General features: G+C 52.5%; 1 protein-coding gene across 1 annotated transcript in view; it reads left to right on the top strand.

Annotated features, from left to right (window-relative positions):
* Positions 1-2,523: 2,523 nt before the first annotated feature.
* Positions 2,524-18,778, top strand: part of ASTN2 (astrotactin 2) — a 314,924-nt gene continuing 298,669 nt past the window's right edge. The window contains exon 1 of the mRNA XM_050319770.1: positions 2,524-2,872. Coding sequence (XP_050175727.1) covers positions 2,539-2,872 — 334 coding nt within the window. The 5' untranslated portion in view covers positions 2,524-2,538. The remainder of the gene's footprint in view (positions 2,873-18,778) is intronic.

Genomic DNA, 18,778 nt, shown 5'->3' with positions numbered 1-18,778 from the left:
TTTATACAGGGAAAGATCTAGACTGAATGGAAGCTTACTGTACCCATTTAAAGGCCGTGCTTTGCAGACCCTTCCCGTTTATCCCCATGCCTGTGTTTTTACTGGAAGACTTGCAAAACTCTCAGTGTGCTCCTCAGCAGATAGCTGTTAGAAGAACTTCACGAATCCAGGCTGCCAGGTAAAATAGGACTGAATGATGTGTGTAGAGCTGCTCAGATTTTTGAGACCCTCAGCGTTCCTCCCAGCTCTTTTTTCTGATATCTCAGGACTTGCTTGGAGTCAGTCAGTCAGTAGCAAAGCAGGTGTTTCAGCCTGTGTCTCCTGGTTGTTGCTTTCCAACTCTAAACCCTGAAAAGCATTCACCTTGTTGCTCAGTGGCAGAGGCTAGGTCAGGGAAAATCTGGATGCACCAGAATATGTCCTTCCCTGCAATTCAGCTGGATCCACAGCAAAACTAAAGTAGAAACCACTGTCCAGAGGTGTGACAGCAGTAGGTGTGTCTGGATCCCTCTCCCAGCCCAAGGACAACTCCTTCCCAAAATCCTCTAGTAGTTGACAGCAAAAAAATTCTCTACTTGTAGCACACGGGTGGAGTTCTGCAGCAAGTGGCTACAAGGAGATGTAAGTAACAGGGATGGGGCCTCAAACAGAAATAGATGTTTTTCAGGATTTCCACTTCTTTTTTAGATATATTGGCTACTACTGTGTCACTTTGTGTATCGATGCTGTATTGGTTCTTTGCACTCATTGACTAGAAGAATTTTCAAAACTAGGAAAAAAAAAAAGAGGGAAAACTCTTCTTTTCCTACTATTGCAGTTTTCCCAACAAACAGCTGACAATTAGGATTTCATTTTTGCTTCATTGTTTTTTTTCCAGCATGCCTAGGAACTTCTACCCTCCCAGTTAGGCAGGTCTGGGGTCCCACCTTTGACGTTCTGCAATCAGTCTCCTGTTTGCTGGTGAGCACTTTTTGCCTTCCCTCTATTCCTGTAGCTGGAAAGAGGCACTGTGCTCACACCAGCACTCGTACGGTGGGGGCTGCAGCTTGTTAAGGCTGGGAGCTGGAGCTGCGGCTGCTCCTGGAGCAGGGACTGGCCCCTGGGAATGGAGCTTGAGCTGTTTGTTTGCTGGATTTCATATTCATTGCCATTCTGCCCTTGTTGTGGTTTTAACATTTGATGACCTAGGTATCTCAGAAGGCTGTTTTGCCTCAATAGGCGTGTGATGAATTGCTCTTAATTAGCTTGTGGAAATAATATAAGCCTGAGCATTAAGCGTGCTTTGTTAGGGTTTTGACATCTTCTTTTATATGTACATCTACAAATAAAATCAGGTAGATTAGCAGTCACTAGGAAATTGTTGTTGTGAGTCACTGAATCATAACTACTGTAGGCTGCCTCTCCTCATCTCTGTTAGTCATGCCCGACTGTGGGCATGAGTTCATGGGGCTCTGGGGCTGAGGTTAACTGGGTCCACTTTGCCTCTAGGGGACAGGGTTTGTCTCCAAACCCATCCCCATCATTCCATTTTGAGAAGCCAATTGGCTCCATTACAGCTCAAGGCAGAGTGTGAGCCAAACCACGGCAGTGGAGCTCACCTGGTTTGTCTTCAAGCACCAAATCCAGCCCTCACGTGGCACCGAGGCATCCATGGGAGGGAAGGATATAGGAACCTGTGATCAGACCTCAGGATCGTTTATCCTTCTGGCTCCCATTTAAATGCCAGCTGGTAAAGTCTAAATCTCAAATCTTTACTCTAGGTCACCAGTTTGTTTTCTTCAGGCTTCTCATTTCAAGCCATCCCTGTGTGCCCTGGATGCCAGAGGTCCCTATTCACTTAGGAGAGGGTAATAAGGAGAGGGTAATAATTAGTAAAAGCTCACAGGAAACCCATTGCTGTGCTGTTGCACCCCAGCAGTTGCCTGCAGGTAAGAGTGGCAATGAGCTGATGGGAGAAGAGGTGGAGAGATATGGGATTTTCATAAAACCACAGATTTCTAGAACGGTTTGGTTTGGAAGGGACCTTAAAGATCATTCGTTCCCAGTCCCCCCTTCTATTGGCAGGGGCACCTTCCACTATCCCAGGTTGCTCCAAGCCCCGTCCAACCTGGCCTTGAACAGCTTCCCTGAACAACCTGCGCCAGAGCCTCACCGCCCTCACAGGGAAAAATATCACCCTAATACCCCCTATCTAACCCTGCCTCCTTGTCCTGTCACTCCGTGCCCTTGCCCAAAGCCCCTCTCCGGATTTTGTGGGTCAGGAGCGGCAGCGGCGATGCGGGAGCGCTCTGGCAGCGGGGGCGCAGCGCAGCCGGGGCGGGGGGAGCGGCTGCGGGGCCGGGGCCGGTGCCGAGCCCATCTCTCCGCCCGGCAAGCGGCGTTCCCAGCCCGGGGCGGGCGGAGGGTCCGCGGGGAGCGGCGCTCGGGGCGGGGCGGGAGGCGGGTCCGGGCGGCGGCGGCGGGGCTGGGGCTGCTCAGAGTCCCCGGCTCCGCTCGCCTTCCGCGCTCCGCGGCTCCCAGCGCCTGGCTCCGGCCGGCATGGCCGCTCCGCCGCGCCGCGGGGCCGCCGCTCCACCCCCGGTGCTGCCGGTGCTGCTGATGCTGCTGCTGATGCTGCCGCCGCCGGCGGTGCCTCTCGGCGGCGGGCCCGGCGCGGCGGCGTCGCGGGAGCCCCCCGGCCCCTGCCGCGTGAAGACGGTGACGGTGTCCACGCTGCCGGTGCTCCGGGAGAACGACATCAGCTGGAGCGGAGCCCCGCCGCCCGCCGCCGCCGCCGAGTCCCGCCTGCTGCTCTTCGTCCGCAGCGAGCTGCCCGGCCGCGTCGCCGTGCAGGACGATCTGGACAACACCGAGCTGCCCTTCTTCACCCTCGGTAGGCGCCCGCCCCGTCCCGTCCCGTCCCGCATCCCGCCCCTCCATCCCGGATCATCCCCGAAGCATCTGACACCCGCCGCGCCGGCTCCGTGTCCGCCTTCCCAGCTCCGCGGGCGGCTGGATGTGTTTTGGGGCTTTCTAACCCTGCCCGTGCTGCATCCTGGTTTTTGGGTTTGATGTGGTTTTTTTTCTCCTTTCCTGTCGGGGAGGGATTTTTTAGCAGGGCCTGAGGCTGCCGCCGCTTGCCAGCCCCGGGAGGAGGAGAGCATCCCCGCGCAGGCTGGAAGTGATGGGGGCTGGCTGCCTCGTGTGCTCCAAGTTGAGCTCTGAGCCCCGAGGAGGTTCCGCCGAGCCTGGCAGAGCGGGAGGGGCTGTTTTTCTAGCCAGAGCCTGATTTTATAAATGCTTCGTCTTAATTCTCGCTCTTGCTTCACGCGCAACTCCAGCGTTCCGGGTCTGTGCGAACGCCGCAGACTTTCCTCAGATCTCAGCTTCGTGGGGAGGGGGATGGGATTAGAAATAATTCTGTGGTCGTACTTTGATCTTGATGCCGGATTCCGTTGTCTCGGATGGGGTGCCCGAGCTGCCTCTTGTCACTTTTATCTATTCCTGTGCCCTAATCAACTTGGGGATTCTCCAGGGGAACTGTTAAGAATGTCACCTGGGCAGCTCGGTGTTTACTCTGCCAGGTCACCGAAAGGGTTTTGTTGATCTCTGCTTTATCCATTACCTTTCCTGGTTTTCGGTGTCCAAACCTACGATAATTCGGGTACCTGCTTATCTTGGGGCTGAGATATCGCTTGACACGCTGGGTTGTGACTTCCAGGCGCATCACCCTGTGTGCCTCAGGTGTGTCAAGGTGTGCCCATGTGCAGGCTGACCAGGGGGCACCGATCCCAAGTCTCTTCCCATACCTCGTGGAAGTGATTGCCTTTCACTGGGTGCGATGAGCCAGGTAGGGAAATGTCTGTCTGTGTCTCCCAGTCCTGTCATTTTACCTTGCGTGGAGCTTTCTCGTAGCAAACACCCATAATAAATAAGTTGATGGCACTTCTTGAGGCTTTCGGGCTCTGGCTTTGCGGATTCCTTAAGACACGGTTGGTCAACTGCAAAAATCCCATACAAAGCCGATACTGTATTTCAAGTAATAAAAGTGAGAAAGGGTTTGATGCAGTAGGAATGACGTTTACCATACAGCAGCTAAAAGTAACAAGAAGTTTCATGGTTCACCGAGTTAATTTTCAGATTAGAGTACAGTTTCTTCAGGGACTGGGTGTGAATTGCGCACTGATCTAAATATATCAGATGGCAAAGAAACCCCTCTGTGTGAGCTTAGATAATAGCTCAAGTTGGAGGAGAGAAATTTGTCTTGATAGATCAGAGACATGATCTTGTATAGCAAATCCTATTTCTGTGAGTGCCTGCCAGTAAAGGGACCGTGTCTTTGTCTAAAACATTCTCTTTTTCTTGCCTGGCATACTGGTTATGTGTGTACTCGGGAATATGAAGCATGTCTTGTGCAAATCTGTGGGGGTTTTGCTGTCCCTTCATGCACAGAAGACCCCAAAACGTCCCCTCCTGTTTCCCTGAACCCACAGGCATCAGGCAGATGGGAAGATAAACGAAAGCTTTGCCCATGGTGGGATGGCTTCATCATGGTCCTGAAGTTAATCAGCTCGTTGCTTCCAGAGAAGGTAAAACACTTGTCCTTCCCCAAGGTCTAGCTCATGAATTGCTCTGTGTGTTCTGATATTTCAAATTTGTTGCATTTCTTCCCGTCTCCTGGAGTGGCAACTGAGTCTTGCTCGCAGTTAACTCTTCTCTGGGTGAGGGCTGTAAAGGATTTCTGCTGACTGTTTTTTTCCAGTGCAGAAATTAAGGCTGCAGTTTTCTGTGGTGGTTTCTTCCCCCCTTCATTCTTGTCTAAGTTCATCAGTGGGTGGGAACGTGAGAGCTGCCACTGCCTTGTGATGGGCTCTTGGAGGTGAAAATCACGTTACAAGCAGGAGGGCAGGTTGAATGGCTTTGGAGTGACGTGGGGGAAGAGATTTCTCATTGGCAAAATCTTTGCTAGCCCTTATCTTTAGCTGATTTCTTATGATTATATCTATTTATGCATGTTGCTGGACGTGTTTAGTGGCTGTCTGGGCATGAACTCAGGAGGACACGTAAGAGCTGACGTCCTGCAGACTGCAAATGTGTTGAGGGCTCCTAAATGCCTTGGAGTGCAGGATCTTGCTGTGAGCAGAGATCGTTTTCTGGCCTCAAGGGGGTAAGGATGGGGTAGGATGACCTCCTAAAGCACACAGCTCAGCACAGCCACCCTGACTGGCATCCTGGAGGGGTTTTTGAAAGGAAAAAAAACAGAGGGAAAGAAAGCATAAAGCAGGCAGAGCAGAGTCGTGGTGCTGATGCTACAGACTCTGAAGTGAAATAAGCTGAAAGTATATTGAGGCCACCCCATTCTGCAGGGCTTAAAAACCTTTCCAGGTCAGGAGGCAGGAAATAAAACATTGCCTTGCATGGTGGCAGTGAGTTTAAGCAGCCAGTCTATAGCCTGGGTCTGCTCAGCAAGTCCCAGCCTAGTAAGTCTCCTGACATTGGAGTGGTTGCTGTGCCTCTCATCACTCCTTGGCATTAGAAGGAGGGTGGGAGATCTGTAGCTGAAGGCTGGCAGGTGCCAGAGCCTTGTCTGCAGCACTGTGGAACTTAAAGCCATGGAATCATTTAGGTTGGAAAAGACGTTTAAGATCATCAAATTCAACTCTTAACACTGCAAAGTCCACCACTAAACCATGTCCTGAAATGTCACATCTTCTGCTGATCCTTTTTGTGGGCAAACCAAGTTAAAATAGGCTGAGGAGATGGATGCTCTGAGTTGGTGTGTGGTACACATGCCATGCTCTGTGTCCCTTTTCTTTAAAGGATTCCTCCTTCTAGGGAGGAAACAACTTTATCTCTTCCCCTGACAATATGAGATTTTATTCACTTCAGTGCATAGAGAGCTTCCAGTGTAGCATCCCTGCCTGCGGGGCAGCCCGGTCCACAGGATCTGCTGCGTGGCTGAGACAGAGGAGAAAGCAGCACTGGGAAAGATCTACACATCCAGCCCTTGGCCCATGGCAGGCTGGCAGCATCAGGAGCAGCAGCAACAGGAGCAGCAGCCACTCGTGGCAGGCAGGAGCCCACTAGGGGGTGGTGGGTACCCGGGGATGCTCCACAGCAGCTCCTGCTCCGTGTGCCTGGGTGGGCTCCCGACATCTGGGGAGCCCAGGGTGGGGATGGCTTTGCCCTCTCCCAACAGAGGCAAAAAACTTTGATTCCTTGTGCATCCCTGCTGGGCTGCAGCGGGGACCTGCTGCCAAAACACCCACTGGCAGCTCCCTTTGCTCCGTGTCCCTCCTCCAGTGGTGTGTCTCAGCTTCTCTATTTCCTACGCCTCAGTTTATTTTTTCTCTCCTGCGTTGGAGACAAGAGGGATGCTTCTCCCACTACCCCCAAGTTACGTTACTATAAAATTACTCAGCAAAGCCCAGTGGTGGCAGGAAATGACAAATGTAACTCTGCCACCAGTGCATTATGAATTGCTGTGCATCCCTTTTCCTGAAAAAGCATCCTGCCCTTTCCTTAACCTTGGATAACAACTGATGCTTTGTGGTATTTTTTTTTTCCCCCTCTAATTCTTCTAGAGTTACTCTGGCAATTGGTGCAGCCTATCATTGGCTTTATTCTTGCACAATGAGGTCTCTCTAAGGTACGTATCTTGATTCAGTCAGCAGCCATGTGTTCTCTACAATAGCTGCTCCACCACAGCGTGGCCTGCTCTAAGTGCAATTCAGGGAATGAAGCAGTTAGCTTCCGAGCTAATTTAACTGAGCTCTGTCTATGTGTGAGCAGATATATATAGAGGAGAGAAAAGGAAAGAGGCAGACGGATTTTCACCAGTGCTCTTACCCCGTAGTGCCTTACATAAGAACAGTTTACTACACACGTCTCATAAATGGCTTAATGGATGCTGTTTGACAGCGTCTGCAGTGCTACAAGGTACTTTGTTTTGGTGGCTGTCACAAAACCTGCCTGTGTGTCTACATTCCTGGTGTCCCCCTGTGGCCCCAGTGTTTGGCTGATGATTGTCCTCCACTTCCCGAAGCTGTGCAGCTCCTCCAGCTCCTCACCAGTTCGGTGCCACAGCTTTTATCTTTTTTCTTAACTTTTCCTGAAGCCATCTTGTAACTAACTTGGGACTTCTCTTTAGGATAAGAATGTTGGGTGTTCAAGAAATGATTGGACATGGCACTCAGTGCTCTGGTCTGGTTGACAAGGTGTTGATCGGTCAAAGGTTGGACTCGATGACCTTTTCCAACCTTAATGATTCTATGAATGCATTAAAATAAGGGAAAACACTCAGGGGATGGATTGTATTTACTGCTTTTCCTGAAAATGCTTGAGCAGTGTTTTGCTATCCTTGCTTTTATCCCTCTGCTTTGTGCAGAGCAGGTGAAGAGGCTGGAGGGTCAGGTATGAGTGGAATTTATTGATGCTACTGCTCAGAAGTGCCACTCTCTGCTTTGGTTTGGCCTGTGGGATCTGGAGCAGCATTGTGTGGGTGGCAGAGAGTGTGCCCAGCAAGAGACTCCTGCTCTTCAGGACATGGCATCTAAACACAGGCTTGTCTCTGACCTCCCTTTGCATTAACTGCCTCCTGCAAGGCTTGAGCTGCTCTGTGTGTCAGCCCAGAGGTTTGGTTAATCAAGTGTTGGGGAATTTTTTGTTATTTTTTGATTTTTCTGGCAGGTCCCAAGCTAATCCAAGGGGTAACAAGTCACATCTTCCACCAGGCAAGTCAAGGAAACCTGAAAGCCTCAGCAAAATGGTGCAGTGAGGATGAAATGTGTTGGTGGGCTCTTTGGGACAGGGACAGGGGCAGATACAGACCTGAGGGTGGGGGCTGCTCCCCTTCCCCTCGTGCCCATCCCCAGCTGTGCATGGCTCTGGGGTCTGGGACAGGTCCTTGGTTGTGGGAGCTGCCTGGGGAGGGTGTAGGAAAGTAGAAAAACCTTCCAGTAGCAATTTCCTTCCCTCTTTGTATGAAGCTATGTGATTATTTCAGCCTTCCAAGATGTTGGATTTTTTGTAGCTGGGTGGAAGGAAGGAGGGAGAGCCTGGCTCAGGGTGAGTACTGGTGATATGTATCCAGAGCTCCAGATCTCTGAGCTCTGCAACACCCAGAAAGGCTGTAGGCACAAAATGCCCATAAAAATGGGTCACTCTCAGATGAACCCTTCCCTCCCCAGAGGCAAGGTTGACTGTGACTTGTCCAGCATGGCAGGGTGTGGACTGGGCGGGGATTTTGCTTTGTCTTGGGTATTTTCTGGGGTGAAAATCCCACTTAAACCAGGGAAACTGTAGCTGAGTGCAGGCAGTACTCGGGGAGCTGCTGCTTTCCAAGAGTACCCGCGTTGACCAGCTAGTGGCAACAGAAGATTAACTATGGAGGGAGAGGAGCCGGTTACTGCAGCTGAGCTGCCAGGCGGGAGGAGGCTGGTGGCTGGGGATCCCCCCTGCTCCCCCTTCCTCCCAGCTGATGGCAGCTGGGTTGGTTTTCCATGATGGCTGTGTGCCAGAGGCTTTTGTTACTCTTCTTCAGGGAAAAAAAAAAAAAAATCATGAGCTTTTCTTCAGAATTATGCAGAGAGCTTGCATTTCTCTGTGGGGAACGGGGCGATGAGTGACCTCCGAGTGCCACCATGCAGATGAATGTTACCTCCCAGATTTGCTGCCTGTTCCTTTTTTAAGCCCTAAAAGTGTGAACCTCAGCTGTGTGATGGACAAGCCTTAGTGCTGCCTCGGTGACACGGTGCTGATGTGTGGTGTTGGCTGGCTGCGAAACGGGGCTGAGCCCTCGGGCTTCCCTGGTGTAACAGGAATTCAGGCACGGGAATGGCTGGGATAAGGAGAGAACAGATGCCATGTGTGGTATTGATCCTCGACATACATGTTAGCAGCTGCAGGTGGCTTGAGAAACACCTGCCATCACACCAAAATAGAGTGTGGGGCAGGCTGGGGTTGGAGACTGAAAGAAGTGCAGAAAAGAGAAAAGCCTCGATTGATGCCTTTCATCCTCTGTAATGCCCATGGTACAGCCCGTGTCCAAGTGTCCTCCTCTGGCTGCAGCCATCTGAAATGGGGAATGCTGAGCCTTGGCCAGTCTTCCTGTGCTGCTCCCCAGTCACTACCTGTGGGGTGCGTGATGGCCTCAAACAGAGATGTTTCTGGTGCAAAAGCAGCTTAAGAAGTGGTGCCACTTAAAAGAATTGAATGCTTGTGCTGCTGCTCGGGTCTGAGCTAATGCAGTTAAGGTTTCCAGTGTCCAGACAGTATGGAGACACTTAATGGTATTGAAGAAGCAGAATGGCATGTGGAGGGGACGAGCAGTGATCTTGGCTGCCTGCATCTGCACTGGCTGGGTGAGGCTTTTTGGATGCCTCCTGGGAAGGAGGAAAGTGAGGTGAAAAAAATCACAGAGTAAGTGATTTTGGCCCATTGCTTCTTTGGATTTTCTCGCTGTCTGCCCTTCAAGAAGGAGTGCTCGTGAATGCATCCAGTGTGCCTATCCCACTGCAGTCGGGAAGGAAGGAGGAATTCCTTGCAGGAGGAGGTCAGGCTGCTACTGCTTGTGGGAAGATGGGGTAGATAAGATTTGGAGCCAGGGCTTTGTCTGTGGGCTGAAGCAGCTGGTGGGGAGGGGGCAGAAGTACAGAGTTCCCTCAATTCCCCATTAACTGTCCCCTGCCAGTCTTGCACCCCTCCCTCTGTGCTTCCACCTCTCCCATCTCCGTGCAAGACAAAGTCTGTAGGAAACCCCGATGAGCTTTGAAAGCGACAGCAGCGAAAGGGGAGAAATTTTCCATTAGCAGCATCAGCAGTAAAAGAGATTTTTTCCCAGTCACCTGGTAACTGCTGTATTTAGGAAGATTACTGAGCTGATGGTGCTGCTTCCAGGCATATGCATGGGAGTGATCCTGTTAGGAGAGGGAGGCAAAGGCAGCTGGGCTGCTAAAGGTCAGCTGTGCATCTCTGCAGGGAGGAGGGACCCTCAGGACCTGGCACCTCGCGTGCTCTGTCATCTGTTCCTCCAGTGCAGGAGAGTGACACGGAAATGGCATTGCCAGCTGCACTCAGGAGCTGCAGTGGGGGGAGTGAGCAGGGCTCCCTGGGGCTGGGCTCTGGCACATCCTCCAGTGACAGAGGGAATGCCTGGCTCCAACCTGGTAGGGAGTTTTGGTGCCTGATGCCTTTCTTTCTCCGTGTTGGATGAACTATGCCAGTGGAAGGGCACTACCCTGGCTGCAGACACCCTATGGATTCCCTATGGAAGTGAACCCACCTCCCAAAAGCCCATGGCCCCAGGTCTGTATAGCTGGGGTGCAGGGTTGGGAAACTCCAAGTTTGCTCCCAGCCGTGAGCAGGGTTGCAGGAGCTCAGCTGTGCTGGTACCTTTGAGGCTTTGGCTCTTTTTCCTATTTCCCCTCCCTTATCTCTCTCTAGGCCAGAGGGGTGGCCTTGCCTGTGGCTGGATTCCTGCCCTGGCTGGGCTCCCTGTCCAGCCCCAGGGCTCCTGGCCACACAGACACTTGCCCAACCCCAGCCAGCCCCAGGGCTCCTGGCTGCTGAGGTGCTTGCCTAACCTCGAGCTGGCATTCCAGTGTGCCTGTGGCTGTATCTATCCCAAGGCCATTCACAGCCCATATCCTTCCCTTGCTGCTCTTTATGGTTCTTCAGCATTCCAGGGAGCACAACGCATCCCTAAACTATGGGATCAAGTGACAGAAAATAGGAGTTGGCAACAGCATAGGAATTTTTTTTTGTTGCCTCTAGCCAACTGCTCAGTAGTATCAGCTTCTTGATGCAGTGCTCCCTGTGCTGGCACGTGCTATGGTGGGAAGCCTGTCTGTGTGTGGGAGAAGGGAAAGGGGCTGGAGCAGAGCATGGTTCCTGCAGCCCTGGATTGGGATTTGCTGCTTGTCCAAGGAGCACCAACTCTGTGTGTGGCTTATTGGAACATCCTGATATGTCCCTTTTCCTTGTACCCCCCCCCACATTTCTTTTGTGTCCTTTGAACCTCGCATCTGTTTAAAATAGAGGGGTTTAAACTCTTTTTTCCTGCCCTGTAATATGCCCAAGGAATTCCTCCCAGGCTTCTCTGAAAGCCTTGGTGGTATCATGCTCCTTGTTCCTCTACCTCTGGTATCTTGGGAAATGTGGCCAGAGAGAGGTTTCCAGGCAGATCAGTGAAAGATTATCTAAAAGGTGGATACCCATTCTCCTCCCTCCCTTCCATGCCATTTAAATTGGTCAAGCTGTGTCCATGGCAAACATCTCCCATCATATTCTGTCTGAAAGGGTGGGCAGCTTGGGGTCTTCCAGGGGTTGCCAGCTCTGGGTACCACTTGGTTAAGGTAGGCTCAACTCGTGGAGCCTCCTGGCCCTTACTGAGGATGGCCTTGGGACAGGAGGCACTGCAGTAGGTCCAGCTGAAAAGGAGTGATGCTGTAGAGAAGCCAATCTCAGCAGTGGCATTTTGGGGACCTTACAGGTATATTGAGGACTCAGACATGTTTCAGACTGAAGGCACATCCAGCAGAGGTGATTTAGCCCTTATCTGTGCAGGCAGGTCCTCGCCTGCTGCTGCTGCTGCTGGAAGGGCGCTGGCTGCTCCATCTGCCGTGTTCCCATCAGGGGCTTCGGCATTTTTCCTTCCCCTGCACAGAGGGGGGAAGGGCTGCAGGGGTGCATTTGTCACCTGAAGAGCCCCTGGGCTTCGGCTGAACTTTGTGTTCCAGCAATAAAACCACGCTAGGAAACGTGTGCTGTAACAAAGCCCATGGATATAGTACATCCGTATCGTACTGTACCTTTCATCTTGAAGGATTCCCAAGGAGCTTTGCAAACTCGGAGTGCTGCAGCCTGCCAGGGTGACTGAATGTTATCAGGAGCAGCTGTGGTCTAATCTCTGTGGTGTCCCCCCCTCCCCTCTCCCCCTTGCAGGGGGAACTTTATGAAGTCTGGTCTCAGACCAGCGCTGGACTGGGTGTTTTCCTCTAAGCCCGAGTTTCTCGGGAGAAAGAGGCAAACCGTGTAGCTGTTTGTTATGCAAAACCACCGAGGAAATATTCTTCCTGGGGCAGTAGGAGTGGGTGGGAGTTACTTTCACACAGCTTCAACAGCTTTGGATCTTGACAGGGGAGGCATTCGCAGGGGAAGGTGCCCTCAGTGCAGCCTGGAGAGGGGGGATGATAAAGTTTAAACGCTTGAGAAATTGCTTCTGGGCATTAGCAGGGTGGCAGAGTTCAGCTGACGGGCACGGGAGGCTCCTGCTGGGGCAGCTCTTGGGATGCAGACTCTAAATGTCTGAAATACTTGGTGTACAAGTCTTTAATCACCCAGTATCCCCTTCTGTCCCTGCAGAGACAGTCCCTGAGCCAGATGATGGCGTGTCCACAACCTGCAGCCTTTGGCAACATCTGGGCAGCTGCTGCCTCCCACCTCCCACAGGAAGGGTGATGCAGCCTTTTACCTCCATCACCCTTGCTGGTCTCCCCTTCCAGCTGGGTTTGTTTTCAGCTGCTCTGGATTACCTGGAGCAGTGGGAGGCGTCTGAAGCTGCTGTCAGTGGTGCAGAGCCTAAAAATCAAAACTGAAAGCGGGATCAGGGGTTCCAGGCGAAGCTGTCGTCAGAAGCATATGCTTGGAACGCGGCGGTTCGCTGGAGTCTATTTTGGTTTGGAGTGGTACACACTTAGCCTGTTTTGTTTAGCAGTTTGTTTATGGGATGTATTTTCCCATCCTGTGTAGCTCCCCAAATGTGTGCTATAAACAAACTGTAAAATCAAAAGCAGCCTCTACGTGCTCCCATCAAACGCTTCACGGAAGAGGCAGGGTGTGTGGTGCCTGCCAGCCTCAGTCCCCTGGTTAAGGAGGAGTCAACACACTGGTGAGGGAGGTTATTTTGACATGTTTGAGTATGGGAATTGCTGTGAGTGCTGCTGGGATGGAGCAGGGACACCTCAGAAGCTCTCCAGCCTTTGCGTCCATTTGCTCTTGCTCCAAACCTTCCCACATCCATCCCTGAGAAGCACAGGTGTTGCCTCCTGCTGCTCCTTTAGGTTTACCTCTTTCCCTGAACCCCGCTGAGATGGTTCCTCAGGCCACCAGGAATGGGATGTGCTGTTGAAGAACCTTCAAGACTGATTGAATTTCAAGAAGGCAGTAGAGGTTTGTGGTCGTTTTTACCACAACCATTGCAGTCACGTGGCTTGTACTGGATCAACTGCCGTGTGCTTCTCACTTTAATTTTTCTGAGTGTGATCAGAAGGGCTGGAAGTGTATTTAATTAAACAGAACAGCCTTGCCTTTCAAGGCAATTCAAGAAACCAGAGCTGCTTGAAGACACAGGCTCCGTTACATGGCTTTACATCTTATCGCGTCCCAGCGCTCGCTGTTTCCTCCTCTTCTGTTCGTCGCCCTCCCAGACAAGCAGCACAGTTGTCCTTACTGTGTTCCTGGCTTCTGCTGTGCTGGAGGAGGAGGAAATCCATTATCCTGTGGCGTGGCAGCTGGGAGGGAGGTCAGGGACGCTGCCTGTAGGGGCTGCTCGTAGCCAGCTTGGGGTCTTGCCGGAGCAGCAGTTTGCACGACAGACACGCTGCTCCTCGTTGTACTCGATTTTATTCTGCTTTTGTAGCAGCTGCCTTTGCTGCTTAGCTGACAAGCTGTTCCTTAACGTGCCGTGGCCCAGTGGTGTGTGGGAACAGGGACAAGAGCTGGGATTTGGGCAGGATGGGGGCTCTGTGAGTTGGAGGTGTTGGGGATGCCGCCAACCTCTGATTCTGCTCCCCAGGAGCGCGTGCACTGCCCGAAATCCTGCGTGCTGCCCAAAACTGTGCAAGCTAGGAGAGGTCTCCTCTGCTGCCTGGGCTTGCTTTAAAGACTGTTGTAAAACCTTTTCCCTCACTGGTGATGAAGGGTTTTACAGTGTGTTGCAATGAGCCACTTAAAGGGAAAACAGGAGGAAAAAATCCTGTTTGCAGCACTCCTCCCAGCTGGGCTGCCGTGGTGTGAGATAGGGGGTGTTTGTAGGGGATGCTGTAGGAAAGTTGAGCCTCATGAGAACCTGTTCTTTACTGAACAACTCGTTGGTGTTCCTCCCCTGACATCTCCCAGCTGCATTGCCTCCTCAAAACCACGTTCTCTGCTGCTCTGTGCCAGTTTGCAGTGTGCCCCTAGTTGTGTAAATCAAATATTTTAGCAGACCATGCTCTCCAAAGCCTCCCTCCAGGAGGAACAGTGCCAATTTATCCATGGGTCCTCATCCCACAGCTGAAGTAGCTCTGTGGTCACCTCCTGGGAAGGGTGTCCTGCAGCTCTCTCTGCAGGGACCTGCTGCGTGACAGCACCTCAGTGTTCCTGCTGACTGAGGGGTTTGGCATGGGAAGGAAGGTGATGTTTCTGCAGTGGCTCAGAAGGCAAAGGGATTTCTGTGGGTGTGGGGCCGCGAGTTTTAATCAATGCTTGTTCTGATCATTTTTCTGCGAAACTGCTCTGGAAGCGCCTAAGGGCAAACAAGCAGGTGTTAATGTTCTGCTCCTTTTGCTGTTGTGGGGTGAGGGAAGAATTTAGATTGAAGAAAAGCTGTTGTTTGCAGTGGTATTGCTCTCCTCAGCTGTGGCAGCTGGAGGGCAGGTGTGACCTGGGAGAGGAGACGTGGCTGGACCTGGCTGGGAATGAGCTGCAGGGTTAAATTGGCTGGTAATGGCCATGCAGTTTCCCCAGTCTTCTCCATGCTCCTGTTCTTCCACCTCTATGCAAATATTTGCAGCAGTTAGGTAGCTGCCCAAGGACATTTTTATTCCTGGCATGAACTGAGTTAGAGGGAAGGGTTGGGCTGGGAGAGTGGTCTTGCAGTGGGCAGCAAGATCTACCCTGTCCAGCATCTTCTGCTGCAGTGGAGGAACAGGGCACAGATTCCTGGAGCATCCCTGGAGCTGTTCCTTAACATGCCATGGCCCAGTGATGTGCAGTAGCAGGGACAAGAGCTGGGATTTGGGCAGGATGGAGGCTCTGTAGCTGGAGGTGTGGGGGTGCTGCCAGCCTTGTGTTGCTCCTGTGTTCCTGTGGGATGCTTTGTTGCATGCAGCTGCAATAATACTCATGCTGAGTGAGCTGAAAGGGTCTCACAGCTGCTCCTGGGGGGCTCCTGCATCTCCCTTCTGCATCTTCCCAGTGCTGGGCTCTCTGGGGAAGTCCCTCTGATGCTGGGGATGTTGCGCTGTGCCCGCACAGGCGGGCTGTGGTGAGGAAAGAGGGAGCTTTCTCTTTGAGGTCTCACGGATGTTCCGAGTGCTGACCAGGGGCCGGCGCAGAGGGAAAGATGCTTCTGTTAATTAGCACGAGATGAAAAGAAAACTTGTCTTTATTCAAAGAGCAGCTTGTTCCAGTTTCATCGCAGCCCCTCAGTTCTGAGCTTTAAAGTTCGGCGCATGTGTGAACAATAAGTTTGGGAAGATGTTTTGAAGCCAGAGTGGCAGCATTGTTATGAAAATGCTGAAGGGGAGTTGTGACACTGTTTTGAAGATGAAAGTATTTTTACAATCTTAAACTGACACATTTGAAAAAAAAAAAAAAAGAAGAGAAAAGGTTTGCAGGAAAGACAGCTCTCAACAAGACTTTCCCTGGCCAGAATCAAACGTGACTGCCCCCAAAGATTGGTGAAGGCACTTTGAGGTGCTGCTGGCTTTGGCTGTCACATAGATGACCATGTGTCCAGTGTGGTGGGGTGGTTCTTACTGGTGTTACTGGTATGTGCTGGGCAGGGCGAGCTCTGTGAACCCCAGTGGAGGGAATAGTGGGTGCTTCCCATCTCCTTGGGTGTTGCTTCCCTCCAGGCAGCTGATGGGATCAGCAGAGCAGCTGGAGGAGGGTGTGAGATGAGGAGATGCAGGTGAAGCATGGACACCTGCAAATCCCATCCTCACCTGAGCGACGCCCTCACCACTTCTGACCCCAGCAGTGCTCTTTGCAGTTCGAGTTGTTCTGTGGAAACAAATTTTCCACAGATGTTTAGCAGCCTCTGTGTAATGGATTTGCCAAACATCATCCTGTCAGTGCAGAGTGGAGGGGAGGCTGGAGCTGGCCATCGCTGGCACTGGCTCTGGGCTGCTCCTGCTCCTCTGCTGTGCTGCAGGGCTTGCCCAGTCCAGGCTATTCCAGCTCACCCATGGCACTGGAGACACAGGGCTGGGGGTTGGAGGCTGGCCATGAGACACTGTTGTAAGGAGAGGGAATAGCCTGGAGACACTGGGCACGTACAGCAGCTTGGACTCTGTCCAGGGACTGGCTCTCCTATCCCAGTGTTGCATTTTGCCAGCTGAAGCTGCAGTCCCCAGCCTAACCCAGGCTCTCCATTGCTGCAGCCTGAGCAGAGCAAGCTCTTCCAATCATAGAATCACAGTATGGCCTGAGTTGGAAGGGACCTTAAAGATCATCTCATTCCAACCCCCTTGCCCACGAAGGTGGCACACAGGAAGGTGTCCAGAGTGTCTGAGGCAGCTGTTCTGATCCCACCTCCGCCCTTTGCCAGCTGCCTGCAGTTCAGGTGAGGAAACAGCAACACTGACCACACGCCGACCACATTTTCCTTGGGATTTTCTCTCCCGTGACCAGTTGAATGCACCAGCTTGTGGTGATGCCTTGTTTTTTCAATTCCCATCAAGCTCTAGTTTCCACTGCACTCTCTCAGATACCCAGGGGCCTCTTGAGTGGGTGCCCTGCAGTTAAAAGCAATCTGCTGCCGTGTCTGAGGGGGCTGTGCGAGTTACGGGGCCGCGAGCCCTGGTCTGCTGCAGCAGAGCTGTCAGGCAGTTCCTTCCTTAGAAAATAGACACCAAAAATTCCTCTTCCGCCCCCAACTTTGTCTTCCTGCCAGCCCTGGATTCCAGGTTTATTTCAGGGTCTTTTCTTTTGGGCTCGGGTAGGTGTGGAGCGTGTATTTTTTGCCATGTGAGTCTGACAAGCCCTTGGGGAGGATGAGTGGGTGTCTTGAAGTGTAAGGGAGAAACTTGGCAAGTGCTTCAGCTCCAGGGATCTCTTTGCGTTTTTGGCTGCGTCTCCTTTTTTTATCCCGCTGCTCTTAAACTTTTCTGAACCAGCAGAATCAGCCCCAGCAGCGCTGCCATCCAGGAATACCACTGCTCCTGTTCCTTGAAGGTCAGGCCACAGGGACTGGTGGCTTTTGTGGTTTCTCCCAAGGGTGTCAGCAGCTGGATGATGCTGGATGGGAGTGTCCTGGGCTTCCCCTGTCCAGCACTCCCGAATCTGAGGGTTAGCAGTGAATGGGGATGGTGTTACCTCCTCTGCACCATGGAGGAGGGTCTTGGGAGTGGGTAGGGAGGTGTTCGGAGCTGGCTGCACCAAGAGGCAGCTGTGCCACACGTGGGGTGATTCCCAAAAGACTCTTCTGAGCCTCCTTGAGGGGATGTATTTCCTGTTGCGCCTTGTTCCATGCTCTCAGCTTGGTTCCTGACCTTGTCCATGGCATTTGGGATCTGTTTTCAGGAGGTGAAACCTTTAGCTGTGTTGGTGGCTGGGGGAAAAAGCTTCCCTCCGTGATCTTTCCTGTGCTGCAGTTAAAGGAAGCGTATGGGAACGTGTGGGTTCACCTGGTGGAAAATACAAGGCTCTTGTGTCATTCTGGGATTCTCTTCTTGGCTCTGCTATTTACTCATGAAATGACTTTGACCGAGTGAGCACAGCTCCTGTACCTCTTCCTTACCCACTGTTTGCAGGAGCCTGGAGGGGCTCCCTTTGCTTTACCAAGTGGTGTAAAATTCCCCTGTGGAGGTGGGAGGGAGGGACAGACCCTCTTGGCTCCTTTCCTGCCACCCTGCCTGCAGGCTGATGGTGCAGAGAGGGTTGAGGAGAGGAGACAGGGGAAGTGCAAAGCCAAAAGTGGAAGAAATGGGTAAGTGGACTTGACAGACCAGGATCTGCTGCTTCTCAGAGCTGGGGAAGCTGCTGCTTCATGCACTTTCTCTATCCCACAGCTCTTCCCATGGCTGAGCAAGTGGCTGGACAGCAGGAGAGCAGGATGCTGCTGTCTGTGCTGATGGCTGTGACACGTTGTCCCTTCAGGAGTTGAGGTTTTCTCTCTGCTTTAGCGTGCTAAAAATGATCTGTGCGTTTGAAAGCTCCCCCACGTGCGCACATCTCCTGATCTCTGCGAGACAGTGACAGCTCCTCTAATTAGGCAGCTGAGGAGGTAACCTTAGCAACTCCACGTGGTGCTGGGGACCCTCTCCAGCTACCCTTGGAGATGGTGTGTCTGCTGTTCAAATGGGCTCTTAGGAGGACAGGAGAGCTCGGGATGCCTGCACGCCATCCTCCCTCCCTGGGTGGTTTTGCACGGCTGGTGTTGCAGGACCCGGCACAGTGGAGGTCCCTGTGTCCCTTCACTGCTTAATCTGTTCTTGCTGATGCCCACACCACCTGCCACAGCGCTGGGGGAAGAGCTGCTGGTGCAGTACTGGAAGGGAACCGGTGCAGAAGGAGGTGCTGACCGTGCTGCTGCACTGGTGGTGCCTGTGCTGCAGAGAGTGCAGGCTTGGAGCTGTGTCAGAGGAAGTTCTGGAGAGCCAGGAGAGCAGGAACCTGCCCCTCCAGGAGTACAACGTGGGGCACAGGTGGACAGCCCATCTCCTTAGGTTGCAGGTGGAGGGAGCTGATAGCCTGGCAGGGCCTTGGAGAGTGGTTATGAGTGCAGCAGGATCTGTGTTTGTTGCTGAAGGATCAGACCTTTCCTGTGGCCTGGGAGCTGAGAGCCTGGATGGGCCATTACATCCCTGTCCCC

The sequence above is a fragment of the Myiozetetes cayanensis genome, unplaced genomic scaffold, assembly GCF_022539395.1.
Source record: "Myiozetetes cayanensis isolate MyiCay16 unplaced genomic scaffold, myiCay2020 scf23, whole genome shotgun sequence".
NCBI classification, from domain to species: domain Eukaryota; kingdom Metazoa; phylum Chordata; class Aves; order Passeriformes; family Tyrannidae; genus Myiozetetes; species Myiozetetes cayanensis.
This window is presented reverse-complemented; position numbering and strand designations above follow the sequence as displayed.